Here is an 18,092-nt window from a genome sequence, read left to right as displayed (position 1 = left end):
CCATTATAGTAAAACAATTAACAAGCCAAGATCTTTATTTTCAAAAAATGTGCCATTAAACTAACATTTTTCATCTTGTGTTGTTATATCTGTTTTAAAGTCATGATGTTGGTTTTCGGTACATTAACCGTCAAAAACCAATTTTCAGTCAAACTCTGACTGTAAAGCAAGTATACTTTCTGAAAACCATATCATCTGTGTACATAAATAAAATATGGACAAGTCTTGTAAGTCAAGTGGCTGTGCACCAGTCCGTAAAAATTCAGATTGACTTGAACTTTCCAACATGCTCTCAACTTTACAACAAATTTTAGAAGTTGTCATTCACGCGAAAGTCAACTTACCATCACTATGAACGATATCACTAGATCTTATGACCAGAAAATTTAAACTAACGTGTACGTGGTCATTAAAGATTTCAGTAAAGTGTTTGATGTACCGTATAGTTGCTATTATTATAAACAATGTTGATTAAGAAAAATCTGGTAGCACACATACACGGAGAAGATAGCCGTTGTCAATGGAGAGTCTCATCATCATGTAAAGTCGATTCCAGAGTGCCCCAGGGCACAGTGCTAGGACCCCTGTTATTTCTGTCACATTAATGATCTCTCACAGTGTACCTCAGGAAATAGTGCTAATTATAGACCCTGTTGTTTCTCTGTCACATTAATGATCTCTCACAGTGTACCCCAGGACACAGTGCTAGGACCCGTTATTTCTGTCACATTAATGATCTCTCACAGTGTACCTCAGGAAATAGTGCTAATTATAGCCCCTGTTGTTTCTCTGTCACATTAATGATCTCTCACAGTGTACCCCCGGACACAGTACTAGGACCCCTGTTATTTCTGTTACATTAATGATCTCCCACAGTGTACCCCAGGACACAGTGCTAGGACCCGTTATTTCTGTCACATTAATTGTCTCCCACAGTGCTAACTAGGACCCATTATTTCTGTCACATTAATGATCTCTCACAGTGTACCCCAGGACACGGTGCTAATTATAGACCCCTGTTGTTTCTCTATCACATTAATGATCTCTCACAGTGTCTCCCAGGGTACAGTGCTAAGACCCTTGTTATTTCTGTCACATTAATGATCTCCCACAGTGTACCCCAGGACACGGTGCTAATTATAGACCCCTGTTGTTTCTCTATCACATTAATGATCTCTCACAGTGTACCCCAGGACACAGTGCTAGGACCCTTTATTTCTGTCACATTAATGATCTCTCACAGTGTATCCCAGGGTACAGTGCTAAGACCCTTGTTATTTCTATCACATTAATTGTCTCCCACAGTGCTAGCTACGACCCATTATTTCTGTCACATAAATGATCTCTCACAATGTACCCCAGGACACAGTGCTAGGACCCGTTATTTCTGTCACATTAATGATCTCTCACAGTGTACCTCAAGGTACAGTGCTAGGACCCATCATTTCTGTCACATTAATGATCTCTCACAGTGTACCTCAGGACACAGTGCTAATTATAGTCCCCTGTTGTTGCTCTGTCACATAAATGATCTCTCACAGTGTACCTAAGGACACAGTGCTAATTATAGACCCCTATTGTTGCTCTGTCACATTAATGGTCTCTCACAGTGTACCTCAGGACCCCGTGCTAGGACCTGTTATTTCTGTCACATAAATAATCTCCCACAATGTACCTCAGGGTACAGTGCTAAGACCCTTGTTATTTCTATCACATTAATTGTCTCCCACAGTGCTAGCTAGGCCCCATTATTTCTGTCACATAAATGATCTCTCACAGTGTACCTAAGGACACAGTGCTAATTATAGAACCCTGTTGTTGCTCTGTCACATAAATGATCTCTCACAGTGTACCTCAACGTACAGTGCTAGGACCCATCATTTCTGTCACATTAATGATCTCTCACAGTGTCCCCCAGGACACAGTGCTAGGACCCGTTATTTCTGTCACACTAATGATCTCTCACAGTGTACCTCAGGACACAGTGCTAATTATAGACTCCTGTTATTTCTCTGTCATATTAATGATCTCTCACAGTGTACCTCAGGACACAGTGCTAATTATAGACCCCTGTTGTTGCTCTATCACATTAATGATCTCTCACAGTGTGCCTCAGGACACAGTGCTAATTATAGGCTCCTGTTATTTCTCTGTCATATTAACGATCTCTCACAGTGTACCTCAGGACACAGTGCTAATGATAGACTCCTGTTATTTCTCTGTCATATTAATGATCTCTCACAGTGTACCTAAGGACACAGTGCTAATTATAGACCCTGTCGTTTCTCCGTCACATTAATGATCTCCCACAGTGTACCTCAGGAAACAGTGTTAATTATAGACCCCTGTTGTTGCTCTATCACATTAATGATCTCTCACAGTGTACCTCAGGACACAGTGCTAATTATAGACCCCTGTTGTTGCTCTGTCACAGTAATGATCTCTCACAGTGTACCTCAGGACACAGTGCTAATTATAGACCCCTGTTGTTTCTCTGTCAAATTAATGATCTCCCACAGTGTACCTCAGGACACAGTGCTAATTATAGACCCCTGTTGTTTCTCTGTCACATTAATGATCTCTCACAGTGTACCTCAGGACACCGTGCTAGGACCTGTTATTTCTGTCACATAAATAATCTCCCACAATGTACCTCAGGGTACAGTGCTAAGACCCTTGTTGTTTCTCTGTCACATTAATTATTTCCACAAAGATATTGTAGGCTGGGCGTCCAGCCACTTATTCTCCTTCTAAAGTGAACATCATTCTAATTTTGAAATTCTATTTCTTCGACACACAGCGGAATAAGATTACATTTATGTCCGTGGATGCTAGTCTGGAATAAATGTCTCCATGTAAAAAAAATTCCTTTGATGGGGTTGATTAAAAGGAGATAGTCTTTTTCGGACTGCCAAGTAACACCTGATAAATCTTATATTGGAAAGATACTATCATTGATTGAGCATCGGTCTCAACTGGGACCTAGGATGGATAATATAGTACATCATATTGTATAATATCAATACTCATTTTGTGATTTTGTAATACAATTTACTATACATTACATAATATATCAGATATCATGGATTATATCACGGAATGTTGTATAAGCCCGTCGCTCTTTGGTGTACAATTATAAGAGGTAGACAATACACATGCAAAATCACAACAGTCATGCTGCCAGTTCCTACTATGTAAGTCCCTGGTACCGTCCTATAAACGAAGGGGCCTCGGTGGCCAAAAGGTTAAGGCGTCTGACATTCTGCTACCACTAGACCTCCACCACTGGGTCGCGGGTTCGAGACTAGTCTTTCATATCGGTCTGTCGTTAATCGACGACAGACCGATATGAAAAAAGTCGATAAAACGTCAGAATAATTCGAACTAGTTCGAGACCTACAACGTACGTGGGGCAGTCGCCAGGTACTGGCCGTAGATCGGTGGTTTTTCTTCGGGAACTCCGGCTTTCCTACACCACCAAAACCTGGCATGACCTAAATGACCGTAGCTGTTAATAGGACGTAAAACACAAACAAACCAAAACCGATAAACGCAATTAATATCGACACACTAAGTTTCTATATATAGAATTATGTGAAAACACATCATCGACATTGAAACTAAATGTTAACGCTTTTATCACTTGCTATCTAAGTCTGTGGTTTTACTAGTAATATAACAAATTTGTTAATTTATTTCGGTATCAGTTTTTAATATCACATTATATTAGTGCATGTCTCAATTTGTACTTATTCCACTTGATCACAGAGTTTTAATCGTAAGTCCTAAGTAATTCTTGTGTGATATACAAGTATTTATTCACTATTATTTTTACTATTACCTATGTCTTTATTAACTTATTATGAATACTATCTATCTGTGATCACATGTATTGCTTTTCATATTATTAACACTATTTCAATATATTGATTGTGACTCCCAATCACTTAAAAACCTGGGATATGATACTTTCTTTTTCTGTGATAATTATTACTGCTTTTTATTAATATATGTGATTATCTCCCTTTTATTGTAATATAATGTGTTATATTGTTATTTCACCTAATGTTTGTCGCAATAATAGCTCCCAAAAGCTGATGTTTCTTATTTATATGTATGCGACTTTAAATCAAGTTTCTTGTATCTTGTAGAGTTACTTATTAATTTTGACTGCTAATGATATAATCAGTCACGGTTATATATGAAATACGCCGACAGCTGTTCTTCCTCCCCGTATCTAATCTAATTCCGTGACCGTATGCATATCGATGGCAGAGTGATACTGTGTTAACATGCAAATAATATTATGTTCCCTTGAAATGAAAGAATCTTCCAAAATTATTATTTCCCCGTGTCCTTCCCCTGCCGTAATTAAATTTGTCCGGATAATTTAAACCCTAGAAGGCATACGCTTTGTCTATTAGAATGTCCGTTTACTCTCCACACCACTGTAATAGAAACTCTTTTATATTTTAAGCAACTAATCGCTTTTAACAGATTTTATTATTTAAATGCAATCACTCTTTACATATTTAAAATAAAATATGTTTTTAACAGTATTTAATGTGTATTTCAAATGTAAAAGTTTTGGTTAGAGAGTAGAGTTCCTCTCTGCCATAACACGTGGGAACCCTTTCTACTTCCTTTTTGAAACCAACCATGGAAAAGTACGGCATTGCTTGACACATTTTTCCCGTTTTCGTTTAAAAAACAATAGTTTATATATGAATTATACACACATACATTGTCTTGAATAAAACCCAGAATTTTCACGTCTAATGAAAACTATTCTGTTTGTTTTCAAAGGGCACCAGTGAAAGGAGGGCCTTTGCAATCAGTGCAGGTTTACGGGCGCAAGGTAAAAACATGCACATGTCTTCATAGTCATCACTGAAATGTTATGTATACAAATTTGTGAAGAGACGTAATATACATTCACATATAATATATATCTCTACACAAATTGTTATGAAGAATTGGATTTCAAAAACATAAAATGTCATGTATATGTGTTAATTGGTTACATCACCGGTTGAGAACTGTCCAATTGCNGGGGGGGGGGGGGGGGGGGGGGGGTCGCAAAGTCGACGAAAAATAATGAACTTTCACAAATTATTTTCATTCTTCGGGAAGTATTGATAGCCGGAGGTGTCCAAAAATGTCGAGGCATAGTAATACCTCATCCCTGGTTATGATTCTGTTGCTATAGTCTTGCATAGGAACCGCCAGGTCAAGTACACCCTGACGATTGAGTTTTATAGATGTTTGGACCTATATGTATTGAGCTTTGTTTTCTCGCCTTTCAATTTTCACTAAATTAAAGCAAAGTCGCATAAAAAATAAGGTTATGATAATGTTGACTACAAAGCATATCATAAATTGTAAAAAAAAATCCGATTATTTTACATATTTATTTTTTAAAAAGAATATTTACATTTAATGTCTTATGTTATCAAACCTAATGATAAATCTTATTTTAACAGCGACTTTGTTTTATTTTCCTTTAAAAAAAACACCCATGAAAATAGCTCAAAATACCTATTTCGGATGGGCCAATACAGCTGTTATAGGTCTTTACAGCTATATAACTCAATAGGCATAACTGGACTTGACCATTATTGCCTGGTGATATTCACAAGTCCAGCAGCTATCCAGTATCAAGGTGATCTCAGTTGGATATCGGAAACTTCTAAATTATGTGAAATTCTCCTTGCCTCCGCATTACAGCCATTTTGGTCTCTGGAGTATAACCAGATCGGGGAAAACCACTAACTTGCGTATAATATGCAAATTGTCTATACGCCAATAGGATTTGTTACTAAAAATGGCCAAAAATCATTTTAATTTAACTTTTTCAAATTGTTTGTTCAAATCGATTTATTCAGTCATGAAACATGATACAAATGCAAAAAATAAACTTTATTTGCATGTGGGAAAGTACCAAAAATAGATGCAATACTTCCGGTAAAGTTGCATCAAGTTTCTAAGTAGCCAACGCTTTCTGTAAACATCTTAAAGCGATTTTAATAATATCTTGCAAAAGTTACTGTTAAAGCTGTTTGGGTTATTTTTAGTAACAAATCCATACTCCAACTGGCGTATAATAGGCAAGTTTGCATATTATACGCAAGTTGGTGGTTTTCCCCAACCTGATAACATCTAGATAGATGAATCGCCATTTAATTTCTTTAAAAGGACATTATTGAATAACTGAATTCTGTTGATTTCTAATATCAAGTCGATTGATCTCCTTGTGTCAAATGTGTTATATGATGTGACATTTAATTTTCAGAAAACAGCCACAGCTGTAGCCCATTGCAAAAGAGGAAATGGTCTGATCAAAGTGAATGGTCGCCCACTGGAGAACATTGAGCCCCAGCTCCTTAGGGCTAAGGTATAATGATGCATTGTCATTACTGTTTGACAAAAGTGGGATCAATGTAGCACCAATAAATCATGTTGGAACTTTTTCTTGGCATTTGATATGAATTCAAACAGCAAATTTGAAAGCACTGTGACTAGATGATGACTTGTGAAAATGTTCTGCTTATCAAATATGATAGTAATGAAATGGATATCACAGCGCTCTGAGGTCACAACTAATACAGATTAATTTGGAGATTTGCACTAATTCAAAAATGCATTAAATTTGCCTTGATTTAAAACATTGAAAATAGTTAATACAAAGTTTATATATTTTAAGTAGCTTATTTAATATTTAATATATTAGGTAAAAACTTAAAATATATATATACAAGGACATGTTTTGAGTTATTTATTTTTTTAAATTACAAATAAAAACAGGATGTTTGCTACAAAAATTGATTAAAATATGTTCTGTAAAATGTAAAGACAAAATATATTTCATGTTTGAAGCATATACATTTGTAAATGATATGCTGAAAGACATTCTGTGATTAGATGATGACTTGTGAAAATGTTCTGCTTATCAAATATGATAGTAATGAAATGGATATCACAGCGCTCTGAGGTCACAACTAAAACAGATTAATTTGGAGATTTTGCACCAATTCAAAAATGCATAAAATTTTCCTTGATACAAAGTGTTTATATATATATGTAAAATGGCTTATTTAATATAAGGTAAAAACTTAATATAGAAATATAAACCATATCAAACTTGTCGATTCTCCTACAAATTAAACTTTGGGAAAGCATCAGCATGAAATTAGACTTCGTCCCTATTCACAGTTTGAAGATACATTTGAGTAGGACATTTTTTGAGTTTCTATTTTTTTTTGAAATTACAAATAAAAACAAAGGATGTTTGCTACAAAATTGATTAAAATGTTCTGTAAAATATATGAAGACAAAATCTATTTCATGTTTGAAGCATATATAAATGATATGCTCAAAGACATTCTGTGATAAGATGATGACTTGTGAAAATGTTCTGCTTATCAAATATGATAGTAATGAAATAAATATCACAGCGCTCTGAGGTCACAGAACTGTTTCCATCTAGGGTATTATTAATGCAGCTCTTTTTCTTCGGTATACAGCAAGTGAATTTTCATTTAATGTCATATTATTTGAATGTTTATTGAAGAAAAGTAAAATTGATAAATATTGAAGTGAAACAAAGTTTTTTGTTAGACATAATTTTTTCAAGGAATCATGTCATTGCATTTGAAGCACTTGGTACATAATCAAGACTGTCATTTTCATTTCTCAATTTCTGTAACTATGACGACAAGATGATGACTTGTGAAAATGTTCTGCTTATCAAATATGATAGTAATGAAATGGATATCACAGCGCTCTGAGGTCACAACGAAAACAGATTAATTTGGAGATTTGCACCAATTCAAAAATGCATACATTTTTCCATGATTTTAAACATCGAAAAGTAGTTGATACAAAGTTTGTATATTTAAAGTAGCTTATTTAATATATTAGGTAAAAACTTAATATAGAAATATAAAATATATCAAACTTGTCGATTCTCCTACAAATTAAACTTTCGGGAAAGCATCAGCATGAAATTAGACTTCGTCCCTATTCAGTTTGATGATGCATGTCAGTAGGACTTTTTTTGGAATAATAAATAAAAACAGGATGTTTGCTACAAAATTGATTAAATTAAAATGTGTTCTGTAAAATGTGAAGACAAAATATATTTCATGTTTGAAGCATATTTAAATGGTATGCTCAAAGACATTCTGTGATTTGATGATGACTTGTGAAAATGTTCTGCTTATCAAATATGATAGTAATGAAATGGATATCACAGCGCTCTGAGGTCACAGAACTGTTTCCATCTAGGGTATTATTAATGCAGCTCTTCTTTTAGGTATACAACAAGTAAATTTTCATTTAATGTCATATTATTTTGAAGGTTTATTGAAGAAAAGTAAAATTGATAAATATTGTAGTGAAACAAAGTTTTTTGTAAGACATAATTTTTTCAAGGAATCATGTCATTGAATTTGAAGCACTTGGTACATAATCAATACTGTCAGTTTCATTTCTCAATTTCTGTAAGTATGATGACAAGATGATGACTTGTGAAAATGTTCTGCTTATCAAATATGATAGTAATGAAATGGATATCACAGCGCTCTGAGGTCACAACTAAAACAGGTTAATTTGGAGATTTGCACTAATTCAAAAATGCATAAAATTTTCCTTGATTTAAAACATTGAAAAGTAGTTAGTACAAAGTTTATATATTTAAAAGAACTTATTTAATATAAGGTAAAAACTTAATATAAAACATATCAAACTTGTCGAATCTCCTACAAATTAAACTTTGGGAAAGCATCAGCATGAAATTAGACTTCGTCCCTATTCACAGTTTGACGATACATTTGAGTAGGACATTTTTTGAGTTTCTTTTTTTTTGAAATAACAAATAAAAACAGGATGTTTGCTACAAAATTGATTAAATTAAAATATGTTCTGTAAAATGTTAAAGACAAAAAATATTTCATGTTTGAAGCATATATAAATGATATGCTCAAAGACATTCTGTGATTAGATGATGACTTGTGAAAATGTTCTGCTTATCAAATATGATAGTAATGAAATGGATATCACAGCGCTCTGAGGTTACAGAACTGTCATGGTTCAAAATATAGAGTGATGGTATGGGATCATGTTTATCTCGAGTAAGTAAGGCCAAAACAAATTGATTACTTAGTTCTTAGGCCCGTGCGCATTTCATTTAAGGGCACCACATTGCCAATTTTATCGTGGAAGTAATAAAAAAAAAATGTGAATGTGCCAGCCGCCGTCTTTAAAAAAAATCCGGAAAAATTAGTCAGCATGTCGTTTTTACTCGTTAGTCAACCAAGTCCGGAAAATGTTTGAATAAAGATAAGGATTGATATACAGGCAAGCGTTAAAATGATTATGACTTATTAGTCTTGTGTACAAATGGCGCTCATTTCGGTACAAATAAGGAATGGGGGGTTCGTGATTCTTGTCCGGAACATCGTGGGGTGATTTTCGGAGACTTGCTCTATGACGGGTCTCTACACAACTATAAAAAGACTAGGTAATGCCCACAATGAACATTTTACAAATTACACAATAAAAAGAAAATTGCCCTCGTCTCGTTTTTTGCCATGTAAAATAAAAAACAAGAATACTGCCCTGCCGCATCTCTTTTGAAAAGAATTGGCCTGAGAACCAAGTAATTAATTTTATTTGGCCTAATTTTCAGACTGAAGATATGAGGTTTTTTAACTAATGAGTGTTAGAGCAACATAATAACCATCAATCACAGGTTTTTTGTGCCTTTTTCTGCCATAGCGGCAATATTTTATCTAAAAAAAAAACTTAGAAATACAACAGGCCTGCACAATTGCCATGAATACTGATGGCAAAACCAAGGATTGAATTTAATTTTTAAATCCACAAGCAAACTGTTGCATGTGGTTTCAAAAGTTAGAAGCAGATTGACAAATCAAGAAGCAAAATATTTGGACAGTTTTGTCCGACTGTTTGGGGAAATCCCGGCACACCTCACACCATATTTTGACAGTGTTGTTATCCTTGTCGGCAATGTAGCCTATGTCATGTAGGTCATGCTGCCATTTCTGTACTGTTTTTATTTGTACGAGAGGCTGAGCTTCAGTCTTCGCCGGTGGTTCTGTTAGTGTATGCACTTTTTTAGTGCCTTCAGTGCCGTCAGGTTCCAATTTTCTTTTAAAAAAACCCGTAATCATCGTTTGAGCTTTGACATTTGACACTCATTCGGAACACCTCGCCCCAATTCCAGTTCCTTCCAACGTAGATATCATGTATCTTTAACAACAACAAATACTGGATGTGAAATGTGTAAAGAGAACATTTTGTTGATCTGACAGTCTGGAATGTATGTTCACGGCTAATGTTAGATGACTGTATCAGCCGAGAAGTTCCGAGTGATTTGACGCTGTCTGATATATATGTTCCGAACGACACTCTCATTATTGCCGAGACTAAACGAGACTTGGTACTTGTGCTATATTTAGACACGCACACATGTGTACAACTTACAGATTATGTTTTGATCGGCACATCGACGGGTCCTGACCATAGACCGGCACTTGTTACAAATAGATCGATGATCCGGAAATATTGACACAATTTATACACACATGTTGCAGTAAAATACCAGACGCAAGCATTTTCGTTTTGGAACCCATATCAAAACGCAAATCTCAAAATCCTGACGCAAATTGTGTGTAAATAAGAGTAAATTTCGAACCCTGAAAACGGAAGATTATTTTCCCAAGTATACATATAAGTTACAACAGATAATAGTGGTTTAGTAAGAAACCCTGTATTAAAGAAAAATAAACGATAAATGCTGTAAATTATTCAATGATATACTTCATTATTGACCTGTTGTTGGAGACTTGACTTTTTACATTATTAATCTGTTGTTGGAGACTGACTTTTTACATTATTGACCTGTTGTTGGAGACTGACTTTTTACATTATTGACCTGTTGTTGGAGACTGACTTTTTACATTATTAACCTGTTGTTGGAGACTGACTTTTTACATTATTGACCTGTTGTTGGAGACTGACTTTTTACATTATTAACCTGTTGTTGGAGACTGACTTTTTACATTATTGACCTGTTGTTGGAGACTGACTTTTTACATTATTAACCTGTTGTTGGAGACTGACTTTTTACATTATTGACCTGTTGTTGGAGACTGACTTTTTACATTATTGACCTGTTGTTGGAGACTGACTTTTTACATTATTAACCTGTTGTTGGCGACTGACTTTTTACATTATTGACCTGTTGTTGGAGACTGACTTTTTACATTATTGACCTGTTGTTGGCGACTGACTTTTTACATTATTAACCTGTTGTTGGATATAGGTTAATTTTGACAGACCAAGTATTTTTTCAAGAAGAATTAATTTTTGGATTTGAAGCACTAGAGATATTTATAACCTAAATTAATATTATCAGAAAATGTGACTACATGATGACTTGTGAAAATGTTCTGCTTATCAAATATGATATTAATGAAATCAATATCACAGCGCTCTGAGGTCACAAAAATGTTTTCTTGTATGATATTATTAATGCAGCTCTATTTTTTCTGTATAAAAGAAGTACATTTTAATTTAATGTTACATTATTTTGAACATTTATTATTTGATAAAAATAAAGGATAGTTACCTCTGTGAATGATGATAATGTTTTGTAGGGTAGCATTTTTTTCAAGGGAAAATGTTATTGAATTTGAAGCATTAGGTTCAGATTTATCAGTCAATTTTGCTTCTCAATTTCTGAAAATGTGACAAGATGATGACTTGTGAAAATGTTCTGCTTATCAAATATGATAGTAATGAAATCAATATCACAGCGCTCTGAGGTCACAGCTGTAAATGTAGACACCCACGTGCACTACATTGTAATATACGCTAATTTATCGTATTGTTACTTTTAGCTCCAGGAACCCTTGTTACTTTTGGGAAAGGAGAAATTTGCTGGTGTTGACATCAGGGTGAGGTGTCGTGGAGGTGGTCATGTGGCACAAATCTATGGTGAGTATTTTTAGGGTTGACATATATATGTTTCAGCGGTAGGATGTCCTGGCTCTAAAATGTTCTTTATTCATAAGTTGCATTAAAAATTGTCTCCTGGAGTTCTGTGGAGAATCAACAGAATGTTTTAAACCAAAATTTATTGTGCATTTTATTTTGCACATGTGAGGAAAGTCAGTATCTAAGTTGTTTAAAAAAAATACAGGAGCTTAAAAATAACTTAAAAGCTCTTGTCCTAACTGAAATTCTACTTCCTGGGTTTTTTTTCATGAATTGAAACCGACATAATAAGATTTGGGTTGTTAAATAAATATATAATGGTGTTAAAATGTTTGCCCTTGCTGAAATTTGGTAACCCTGTGGGTCAGGCAAGCTGATCTTAACACACCAAGCCAATTTTATCAAGCAGGCAACAGAAAACACTACATTTCATTTTTGCTTTCTTATACATAGCATCCTTCTGAACTACTGTGTACATTTGATTGCAGATATAAAGACTACATGATGACTTGTGAAAATGTTCTGCTTATCAAATATGATACTAATGAAATGGACATCACAGCGCTCTGAGTGTCAAAATATATATGCATTACTTGCTCAATTCTAGATGCTTACATGAAGAATTAAATCACTTTGATGTAAAAATTCTGATTTAATACGAAATCTTGACAGATGTAGGGAAACTTTTTATTATACACACAATAAGTAGAGTTGCTTGTGTTTCACAATGCTATTTATTTTGTTCCCAGCCATCCGCCAGTCCATCTCGAAGTCTCTTGTTGCCTACTACCAGAAATGTAAGTAACGTGGTAAACCAGCCTATTGGGCCGTTGGATCATGGTCTCTGTTAACAAATACTTAACTATTCACTATTCTGGTTATGAAGGAAGTGTCGGATAGCAATAGAAATGAAATTATTAAGATTAGTTTTGACGGCTTGTGAAACTGAAAGGCTATTTCAGAACGTTAATATATTGAAGGAGAGTTGGTGGGGCTCTAGTATGAGTGTGATATGATACAACATTTTATCCTTTAATAATGAGCCCTATCTACAAGTAATAGCGGTTAAAAAGACATTTTATCCCCTCCCCCTAAGTTAAGTTAAGTTATGAAACACACTCGCAGAGTTCGATGTTTGTTTTCAGAAATAAAATTGAAAACCGAGGTATTATCCATCTAGTAAGAATGAAATCTATCAAGATCTGTGTATTGTTTGACCTATATGACAAAGTGTTGACCTGTGCTCAAGTTCATTTGCAAATTAAAATTGAATGCCATACATATGATGAATCACAATGGGACGTAATTCTGACAAACAGAATGACTGCTTACATGTATTTTACCTGATGTATGGTTAAATAAAATATTCCTGCTTACTTGTTACTTGCAACAGCACAGATTGAAGGCGAAACAAAATAGTGATTCTGAAAACATGGGGAAAATTGTATGTAGTTGAATCTTTTTAGATTTTATGATTTATTTCCTGTTTACTTTGTTCTTTTAAGCTATATTTATGACCACTGTAAATTCTTAAATATAAGAAAAACAGGAATAAGAATTAATCTTATCCATGTATATCAAATATTAGCTAAACGGTTTAAAGTTCAAAGTGGATTTTCACAAAGGAATGCTTTAATTTTGCTCATCCGTCTCCATTTACACATTCTCATTCAAACTTGGTCTTGGAAACATTAAATAACTTCATCTTGTGCATGCATATGTAGTTGTGTATTTTATTTTTAGCCTTTTTGGTTTATAGTCGGGCTGACTCTTGTCGCATACAAATGATGAATCACTTTGGGACGTAATTCTGACCAAAAGAATGATTGCTCAAATGTAACTCGCTGATGTATGGTCTTATTCAAACTCCCACATGTCCTCCATGTCTTCACTTGGATAGTCGGTGTGTGAAATAAGCAGACCAGTAGCCCCGTGTCACTGTGATTAATGTTGTCCTAGCTCTATGAAATCAATACATTTTGAATTGCTTCAGTAGTATAGGATTTCTCACACTGTGAGCTTTGTATTCGTCATACATATTTCAAAGGAAATAATATTGTTGAAAACTATAGATTTCACACAGTTAAATTCCAGTATTTTCCAAATTTTACGAGTCGGTCAAAAAGCTAGTGGTCGGGTGGTGCAGTGGATAGCACACTTGCCTTTCACCAAGACAGCAGGGCTTGATTCCCTGATTGGATAAACCACATGTTTTTATGCAGGTACACTGGGTTCCTCCCTCATTAAAGCCCCCTTCAAGCTACCATCTGGGCAAACAAGTGATTAGGCAAAATACACCACACTTTAGTGTAAGCACGAAAATCTAGCGATTGGTAGGGAAACCGGAAACATGTATATTTTCATGGCCTCGGTATAAGATTGCATTTTACTTTTTGATAAACTAAGCCTTTTGGGTTTATGGTCAGGCCGACTCTTGTCACATACAGATGATGAATCACTTTGGGACGTAATTCTGACCAAAAGAATGATTGCTCAAATGTAACTCGCTGATGTATGGTTCTTATTCAAACTCCCACATGTCCTCCATGTCTTCACTTGGATAGTCGGTGTGTGAAATAAGCAGACCAGTAGCCCTGTGTCACTCTGATTAATGTTGTCCTAGCACTATGAAATCAATACATTTTAAATTGCTTCAGGAATATAGGATTTGTGAGCTTTATATTCGTCATACACATTTCAAGTGAAATTTTGTACATAATCTGCTGCAGTATCTTTGTAAAAACATGTATATTGTTTTGGCCTTGGCATAAGATTGCATTTTGCTTTTTGATAAACTAAGCCTTTTGGGTTTATGGTCGGGCTGACTCTTGTCACATACAGATGATGAATCACTTTGGGACGTAATTCTGACCAAAAGAATGATTGCTCAAATGTAACTCGCTGATGTATGGTTCTTATTCAAACTCCCACATGTCCTCCATGTCTTCACTTGGATAGTCGGTGTGTGAAATAAGCAGACCAGTAACCCCGTGTCACTCTGATTAATCAATCCATTTTGAATTGCTTCTGTAGTATAATAAAGAAAATTAGTTTCTTATTTCGCACACTGTGAACTTTGTATTTGTGATAAATATTTCAAGTAGAATTTTGCAACAACAACAAAATCTGCTGCAGTATTATTGTAAAAACAAAGATCCTAGAGTAACATTATTATTAAAATCAATTGCTGTATAGATCTCTAAATGTCGCAAATGATAAATCACAATGGGTAAGTGTCCACACAGTTATCAATCTACAGTTAGATTTTATTGGTCCTTCTCAGTTATATTGTTGAAAGTAGAAAACTATCGACATCAAAAAGTTAAATTCCAGTATTTCCAAAAATGTTTACAATTGAAAGTCCATCAAAAAGCTAGTGGGCTTGATTCCCTGATCAGATGTGAAATGTTATGGGGTGACCTGCCCAACTACATTGGTTTTCTGCAGGTACTCTGGTTTCCTTCGACAGTAGAACCCCCTCTTCTGCAGGTACTCTGGTTTCCTTCGACAGTAGAACCCCCTCTTGATTAGTATAAGTTGATAGAAATTGTTTCACAATTGTTATTAAATAAATAAAATCTAATTTTAAAAACATGAATAGGACTTGGGATATATAGATTTGTCACTGTCCATACCTATGATGAATCACAATGGGACGTAATTCTGACATACAGAATGATTGGTAACATGTGTTTTCCTGATTTGTGGACAGGTAGCTATAGCGTATTTATTCCATTTTTACCAGCGAAATATTGAGAATTATTCATTCTATAAAAGTGATATATAAGAAACTAAAACAATATGGAAGGTTAACTGCATTTCTTTAATTACTATTACTCCCAAATGAGGAGTTATATATGTATGTGGCTGAATAATGGTTTAATTACTGAATACACAGCTTAAATAATTTGTGTTCTAATGTTGTTGGTTAACTGTATTTTACAGATGTAGATGAAGCATCAAAGAAGGAGATTAAGGACATCCTCATCAGCTATGATCGAACGCTACTGGTCGCCGATCCAAGACGATGCGAGCCCAAAAAGTTTGGAGGACCTGGTGCACGTGCACGTTACCAGAAGTCTTACCGTTAAATTTTTTGTACATTATTGGCCAATAAATGTAGCGACCATTATTGTCTCCTGTCATCTTTTAAATACAATTTCACCATCTTTATCTTTTGACATGAGCTGGTAACCATGTGTTCATCCCTTATATGCTGTATGTTTGGCTACTTTGAGCACATGATTTACTTTTTGGATAATTTCAATTTGGAATAGCACAGAAGTGTGACATCACATCGTCTTAACTGTTAACTAATGCGAGAAACGAAATATTCAATTGGGAAGTTTATTTTGGATTATAAGTAGCTAAACCTTGCAAGTTATGCTAAAAAGAACAAGTATATAGACATTGTCCTCGTTGGATATCTATTATCTAAGTGATGTACCACAAGTCTTTCACATTACATTATTTTCCAATTAGATTCCATGTTAATTTACTGTTCGGGAATTATCCAATGGTTCTTTGTAAATATTGATAAGATTACATGTGGCTTTTTTATGCACCCGCCATAAAATGTCACTTGCTATATATAGAAACTTCATTCTTTCATAGATTTTGGTCAAACTTTATGCAAAGGTCCAGTATGAGCATACTTAGGACATTGTTGTGTTTCAGGGTTCCAATGTCAAGGTCACTGTTGCTATATATATAGGAAATCATCAACTGATTCAATTTAAACACTTGGCAACTTCATTCAATATGTTATGGAGACAGTAATAACATGAATATTAAAATCAACTTTAAGTGTAGTACCTTGTGTGTGTGCATGTTTCAGGGTATCGAGATCAAAGTGGTTGTCACTTTTTAAAGAACACAAACTAATTTCACATGGCAGCGGGGCATTCATGTCTTGCACTTTGACATTTTTTAGTTTCATTGAACAATCACACTTTGATTCATGTTAAATTGTGCCATAAAAAATGTTTTGGTCAATCAACTCGACATGAATCTTTTTTCTAGCTGGTGGCAAGTTTCTTCCCATGTAGGTAAGCCTAACATGAGAAAATACTATCTATTATTTTCTTCTAGAAATGGTGCAAAATCCAAGACAAGTGTCAGATGGCTTTATCTTTTCCCTTCGGTCTGATGCAAAATTGAAACATGCACAACTGGGGGCCAAGGGAAACCTATGTATTGAATTTGTGAAACCCTTGGGACTAAGAGAAATATATCGGTAAGCAGTTTAACTGTCAAAATCCAAGTAGACCGCCAGCTTGTTTATTTCCGATTAGTTTGAAAATTAAATATGCGTATTTAAGGACAAAGAGAAACTTGGAGATCTGTCCAGTTTTTCTTCCGAAATAGCAACAGCAGAAACTACCACCTATTGATGGTACTTGGGCTAAAAAAACCCCACATGGGATAGAAAATAGCCTCCAATTTATCCAATAGAATTTATTGAAGCGACATGACACCATAAGAAATCATGGCAATTAATTCTGTATCGACCAGTGATCTGTGAAATTTAGTTTGATACATATGTTTACAAGGATGCGAGGTTACTAAAGGAATGAATCATTGCTTTTACACTGAAAAGTAATACTGAAATCTGGAAATTTAAATCTGATTAATTGCTCTTGGAAAAGGCTTCTTAATTAATTACCTTCACCCTTAGTTTCATGTTTTTAACAAGAGATCCCAGAGGGATCTTTGCGCCCACCTTTGTACCATCTTCATTAGTTCTTTGTCAGTTCGATCTTTCTCTTCTTACCTCTGATCTGTTTGATCGAGTCATGTTAACAGTAAATGCACCTTGAGGTAGCTTTCGATCTAAACTTAATACTGATGTGTATGAAAGCCAACCTTCAAAGTAAGTTTGTCATTTCACATATTTACTAGCACAGTACTTGATGTGAAAGAAATAGAAACGATCATTGAAATATGAGAAAAATCTGTTTAGTTCATCTTTTAATCCATTTTGTTATTATGATCAGTCTCAAAATATAACATGCGCAACGAGAGATCAAGGGGAACCTACATATAAAATTTGAGAAAGATCCCTCTGGTAC

General features: G+C 34.7%; 1 protein-coding gene and 1 long non-coding RNA gene across 3 annotated transcripts; both read left to right on the top strand.

Annotated features, from left to right (window-relative positions):
• The first annotated feature begins 4,620 nt into the window (after nt 1-4,620).
• LOC110457656 (40S ribosomal protein S16) lies at nt 4,621-16,151 on the top strand. The gene is made up of 6 exons (XM_021509010.1): nt 4,621-4,667; nt 4,807-4,858; nt 6,293-6,394; nt 11,925-12,021; nt 12,771-12,818; nt 15,967-16,151. Exons 1-6 carry the CDS (start codon nt 4,660-4,662, stop codon nt 16,110-16,112), a joined length of 453 nt encoding a protein of 150 aa, XP_021364685.1. The 5' UTR covers nt 4,621-4,659; the 3' UTR covers nt 16,113-16,151.
• On the top strand, nt 6,846-8,590 carry LOC110457657. Of its 2 annotated transcripts, XR_002463713.1 has the most exons (3): nt 6,846-6,991; nt 7,464-7,788; nt 8,264-8,590. It is a non-coding gene; the product is annotated as an uncharacterized LOC110457657 (long non-coding RNA). The 2 variants fall into 2 exon arrangements; XR_002463712.1 differs by having other exon boundaries at nt 6,846-7,788.
• Nucleotides 16,152-18,092: the final 1,941 nt, after the last annotated feature.

This window comes from Mizuhopecten yessoensis, unplaced genomic scaffold (genome assembly GCF_002113885.1).
Source record: "Mizuhopecten yessoensis strain PY_sf001 unplaced genomic scaffold, ASM211388v2 scaffold9289, whole genome shotgun sequence".
Taxonomy (NCBI): domain Eukaryota; kingdom Metazoa; phylum Mollusca; class Bivalvia; order Pectinida; family Pectinidae; genus Mizuhopecten; species Mizuhopecten yessoensis.
The sequence above is the reverse complement of the archived record's forward strand: the minus strand, read 5'-3'. Positions and strand labels throughout refer to the sequence as shown.

What these genes read in the sequence shown, in the direction of transcription:
- LOC110457656 (XM_021509010.1), top strand. An exon ending in TGCAGGTTTACGGGCGCAAG is followed by an intron (nt 4,859 to 6,292) that starts GTAAAAACATGC and finishes TTTAATTTTCAG; the next exon opens with AAAACAGCCACAGCTGTAGC. An exon ending in TGTTGCCTACTACCAGAAAT is followed by an intron (nt 12,819 to 15,966) that starts GTAAGTAACGTG and finishes TGTATTTTACAG; the next exon opens with ATGTAGATGAAGCATCAAAG.